General features: G+C 44.0%; 1 protein-coding gene across 1 annotated transcript in view; it reads right to left on the bottom strand.

Moving 5' to 3' along the window:
* Positions 1–5,217, bottom strand: part of LOC109217701 — an 80,201-nt gene extending 74,984 nt beyond the window's left edge. Inside the window, exons 1-3 of the mRNA XM_019381970.1 lie at positions 4,692–5,217; positions 4,341–4,622; positions 3,907–4,088 (exon numbers count right to left, since the gene is read on the bottom strand). Coding sequence (XP_019237515.1) covers positions 3,907–4,088; positions 4,341–4,622; positions 4,692–5,217 — 990 coding nt within the window. The remainder of the gene's footprint in view (positions 1–3,906; positions 4,089–4,340; positions 4,623–4,691) is intronic.
* Between the last annotated feature and the right edge of the window lie 635 nt (positions 5,218–5,852).

Here is a 5,852-nt window from a genome sequence, read left to right as displayed (position 1 = left end):
ATCCTCTCACGATCTGACGGAACCATCCAAGTAGCATGACGGGCCAACTGTGAAAACCTCATCTCGTACTGAGTCACTGTCATATCCCCCTGTGTCAACCACTCAAACTGCCTACGCAGCTCCTCCCTGCGGGACTGAGGTACATACTTCTCCAGAAAGAGAGCGGAGAACTGCTGCCAAGAAAGGGGTGCTGCACCGACAGGCCTACGCCTCTCAAAGTCCTCCCACCAAGTAAGAGAAGCCCCGGTAAACTAAAAGGTGGTAAATGCCACACCACTTGACTCAAGAATCCCCGCCGTACGGAGCATACGCTGACACCTGTCAAGAAAACCCTAGGCATCCTCGCCCTCACCACCACCGAATGTCGGAGGCTGGATCCTATCAAACCTCTCAAGACGACGCTGCTCATCGTCTGGCATAGCTGGAACCATGAAGCCCTGAGCTGGTGCAACCTGCTGAGTTGGAGGTTCCTCTGGTGTCTTTAGTCCCTGCACCACCTGCTCAGGTGTGCGAGCAGCGGGGGTCTGATTGCCTCCCCCAGCCTGTGAAGTAGCTGTTGCTGCTGCTGTGGTGGCTGAAACTGCCTGAGCCAAGCCGGTACAAACTGATAGGATCTGTGCCAAGGCCTCCTGAAGACCCGGAATCACGATAGGCACAGCTGGTGCCTGAACAGGTGCTGCTGGAGTGTCCACAGCTGGAGCCTGATCCTGAGCTGGGGCAACTGGTGGATCGGCAAGCACTGCCCCGGCTGCTCTGCCTCTGCCACGACTACGACCATGTCCACGGCCTCCGATGGACTCAGTGGGTGGTACTGGTGGTCATCCGCCACGTCCGGTAGCTCGTGTCCTCACCATCTGTGAGAGAATAGAATAATAGAAGTTTAGTTGTCAGTTCAACAAAGCCGCACGACAAGAATTTCAAGAATGTGAAGTTTTCCTAAAGGTTCTGCAACCTCCCGAGGATAAGTACAGACGTCTCTGTACCGATCCACGAGACTCTACCAACCGGCTCATGACTCGCGAGACCAAGTAACCTAGGCTCTGATACCAACTTGTCACGACCCCAACCCCGGTCGTGATGGCGCCTAACACACTGCTAGGCAAGCCTGACCAATCAAATAACCTTAACCATTTTATCCAGTTCATGAATTAATTAACACAGATAATTACTAAGTCAAAATACTAAAATCCGGGAATAGAGTTAAACATGCGAAAATCTCAAAATATAAAATAACTACACAGCCCGAAAAATCCGGTGTCACAAGTCTGAGCCTCTAATACATGAGTATCAACCTACTACATATCGTTCTCTAGAAATGCGGAAATGAAGCAATAAGATAGAAGGGAAGATCAGGACTGCGAACGTCAAAAGCAGCTACCTTGAAACTCCCAAATATGATGCTAGGAAGAGAAGTCCTCACTCAGCCTCAGTAGTACCTGGATCTGCACGCAAGGTGCAGGGAGTAATGTGAGTACTCCGACCCAGTGAGTAATAAACATAATTAAAGGCTGAGAATAAGAAATCCTGAATAGGCACAAAGTAATTCTATAAATACAGCAACTTGAACCCAGTAGCATAAAATCAATAAATCAGTGAAAACAATTATAGAAATATCACAAACAGATAAATAAGTAAATGACAATCAAAATATGCAATGCAACACATAGACCGGTACTCTCCAATACCCGCTGCGGCGTGCAGCCCGCTCCATTTATTTATCATCGACGACGCTGACTGGGGGTGTGCAGACTCCTGGAGGGGCCCCTTACGGCCCAAGCGCAATAATAAGCCATATCGTGGCATCAACTAGGCCCTCAGCCTCATATCAATATCAATATCATACCGCTGCGGCGCGCAGCCCGATCCCATACTCAGTCCAAAATCACATAAGCCTCTCCGGCACATTAATATAGAAATATTTAGCCCAAACTTCATTTAAAAATATTAATTAAGTTTCTAGTTTGAGAAAAATGGCTGAGTTTGCAAAATAGTATTAAATTCTAGGACTGAGTTCAATGATATGTAGAAATGGTAAGAAACCGGTAATAACAATCCCTGAAGGATTTAATCGATTGGCACGAAGCCCAAATATAGCAAGCAGCTCAATTAAAATAATAATAAGTAAATTTCAGTCAAATACGCAGTATGTTCATCTACCGGGACGGACCAAGTCACAATTCCCAACGGTGCTCTACCCCACGCTCCCTACCCGGCGTGCAAGTCACCTCAATATAGCACTACGATGTGCAAACATGGGGTTTCAAACCCTCAGAACAGCATTTACATCTATTACTAACCTCAAGCCAGCCAAAATCCTAGTTCGCTATGCCCTTGCCTCTCGAATCGACCTCCTCGTGTGCCGAATCTGATAAAAACCACAACGAATACGTCACAATATGCCAATGGAACAATACGCAAGCGAAAACAATCGAAAAATAGCTGAAATCTCGAAATTAGCAAAATCCGAGCCCCGGGCCCACTTCTCGAAAATCAGAAAATTTAACACCAACGGATTTCTTATCTCGCCGCGAGTCTATACATATAAAGATTACCAAAATCAGAGTCCAAATGACCCCTCAAATCCCCATTTTAATACTCTTAAGTTTCAAGCCCTAACCTCCATTCTAACTCCTTATTTCCTTGGTTTTTCAGTCTAAATTCACAATAAAAACGTGTTTTTAGATCATAGGACTTACCTCCAATCAATCCCCATCGAAATCCTCTTAAATTCCCGTCCAAAAGCTCTCAAGGTTGCTAAAAAATGGTGGAAATAAGACTTGGTTCGCGGGTGAAATATTTAATAAAACCCTTCTGTCAGCTGACATTTAACTCTATGCGAACGTGAGGGCCCACTCGCGTTCGCGATGAACAAACTTTTCCACTGGCCAATTTACCCTTCGCGAACGTGGTGTCCAATACGCGAACGCGAATCCCTGGGTCCCTAAACCTACGCGAACGCGTCACTCAACCGCGAACGCGAAGAACAACTCACCACTGGACCCCAATCCTTATACGCGAACGCGTAGCTCCTCATGCGAACGCGATGCAATAACTCCTAACCTTCCGCGATCGCGAGGCCTCAAACGCGAACGCGAAGGCCTAAACCCTGGACCTCAAATTCCTTCTACGCGTTCGCGACTCACCCTACGGGAACGGGAAGGGTTAAATCTCTGCAGCACTGAACTGAAAAACATGCAACTCCCAAGTGCCAAAGTTGGTCCGTTTGACCATCCGAAACTCACCCGAGGCCCCCGGGACCTCAACCAAAAGCACCAACACATCCTAAAACATCACCCAAACTTGTTCCAATCCTCAAACAACACCAAAACCATCAATTCACATCGGATTCAAGCCTAAGTTCTTCTAAAACTTCCGAAACACGCATTTGATCAAAAACCCAACCAAAACACCTCCGAATGACCTGAAATTTTACACACACATCCCAAATCACCTAACGAAGCTACAGCAACTCTCGAAATTCCATTCCGACCCTCGGATCAAAATCTCACATATCAACCGGAAATCGCCAAAATACTAACTTGCCCAATTCAAGCCTAATTCTACACCGGACCTCCAAAATCACTTCCGATCACACTCCTAAGTCACAAATCATCCCCCGAAGCTAACTGAATCATCGGAATCCATATCCGAGCCCTCTAACTCATAAGTCAACATCCGGTTGACTTTTCCAAAACAAGGCTTCCTTAAAGAGACTAAGTGTCTCATTTCCTTCTAAAATCAATCCAAATCAACTCGTTCACACAAGACACTTATAATAAAGCATAAAGAAGCAGAAAATGGGGAAAACGGAGCGGTAACTCACGTGACGACGTGTCGGGTCGTCACAAAAAGGCCCTCAGTCAGGTAACTTTTTCCTACATACATTTCATTCTTACTAATTACAACCTTGTCGGAAACAAAAACACACTTAAAGCCATTCTTGACTAGAAGTGATGTTGAGACTAAATTCTTCCGCATTTCAGGAACATGAAGAACATCTTTTAGGGTCACAATCTTTCCCGAAGTCATCTTCACAGCCACCTTGCCCGTTCCTTCAATTTTTGCAGAAGCGGAGTTTGCCATAAACACTGTTTCATCGGGTCCAACGGGAGCATAAGAAGTAAACAACTCCTTGTTAGCACAAACATGTCGAGTTGCTCCTTAATCAATCCACCTTTCTCTAGGATTTTCGACTAGGTTGCATTCTGAAAACATGGCACATAGGTCGTCTATTTCATCATTCTTCTCAATCATGTTTGCTTGTCTTTTCTTCTTGTCCTTCTTTGGTGCACGACATTCAGTAGCCTTGTGTCCAACCTTTCCACAGTTGTGGTAATTACATTTGAACATCTTCTTGCTTGGATAATTCGTTGATCCAGACGGCTTCTTTCTCTTTTTACTCGTTGAAGCTTCCTCAACAATATTTGCACCCATTATTGTTGAATTTCCACGAGATTTCTTCTCAGCTGCCTTGTTGTCCTCTTCAATCCGTAGATGAACAATAAGGTCTTCAAGCGTCATCTCCTTGCGCTTATGTTTCAAGTAATTCTTAAAGTCCTTCCACAGCGGAGGCAGCTTTTCAATAAATGCCGCAACTTGAAACGCTTCATTTATGACCATACCTTCAATCATAAATTTATAATTAGTACAATAATTAATATTTTGAATAAAAATATTGACTCGTTTTATACCTTCAGCAAGGAGGTCATGAACAATAACTTGCAATTCTTGGACTTGCGTTATGACAGATTTACCGTCAATCATTTTGAAATCCGGAAATTTGGCGGCCACAAACTTCTTAAGTCCAGCATCTTCAGTCTTGTACTTCTTTTCAAGAGCATTCCATAATTCTCTTGATGTTTTCATGACGCTATAAACGTTGTACAAGCCATCTTCCAGCCCACTTAAAATGTAATTTTTGCACAGAAAATCAGAGTGCTTCCAAGCCTCAGTAACAAGGAAGCGCTCGTTGTCAGGGGTTCCTTCAGGCACGACTGGAACATCCTCTTGAATGAACCTTTGCAGACTTAGAGTGGTTAGATAAAAGAACAACTTTTGCTGCCATCTTTTAAAGTCAACACCAGAAAATTTCCCCGGCTTTTCCACTGGTGGCATCGCCGTTGCAGGTGCAGTAGGACGGCTAGGACCTGGCATCCTCGAAACTGTGTTAGCAGTAACAGTCACAGCAGGTTCAATTTGTTCCTCTCCGTTAGTCATTTCTGTCAATATGACACAAACAGATTCAGTAAATGGTGAAGTATTTATTCCTTCAACCCAAAACAACACAGTGAAGAGATTATTCTTCAAACTGATTAGGAGTAGAAAACCACGAAGGTTTTAGTCTCCTTAGTCACTTCGAAAATCAGAACAGTACAGATATATATATATAAGACTCTTTAAGCTTGTTAGACAATCAGAAATTTTTAAGTGACTAAAAAACAGGAAAAGTAAATGAACAGAAATGGCAGAATTATGTTCCGAGCCCACAAATTACTTGTGTGTCCTTAAAGAATCTTATCCCCTCACTGTTGCCCAAGGTAAACGGATAAATTCTTCCCAGGATAGAACGGAACTCCCAACTTAGCGGTAGGGCACTTCAAACCACTAAGTTATCAGCGAACTCAAAATAATGGTAAAAATCACACGACCTTGACTTACTTTGTTTTGAAAGTAATGATGCAGAAAGAAGAAGGAGATGAAGCAGAAGATTTCAAGATGAAAAATTCTGAAAGAATGACTGCCTATTTATAACCAACGAATTCTGGATTGAAAGGGTGTGAAAGTGGTTATTCACACTGCAGGTGGCTATTCGTGAAATGCAGCCTCTCTTTGGTGGTTATTTGTGAAATGCC

Source organism: Nicotiana attenuata, unplaced genomic scaffold (assembly GCF_001879085.1).
Source record: "Nicotiana attenuata strain UT unplaced genomic scaffold, NIATTr2, whole genome shotgun sequence".
NCBI lineage: Eukaryota > Viridiplantae > Streptophyta > Magnoliopsida > Solanales > Solanaceae > Nicotiana > Nicotiana attenuata.
The sequence above is the reverse complement of the archived record's forward strand: the minus strand, read 5'-3'. Positions and strand labels throughout refer to the sequence as shown.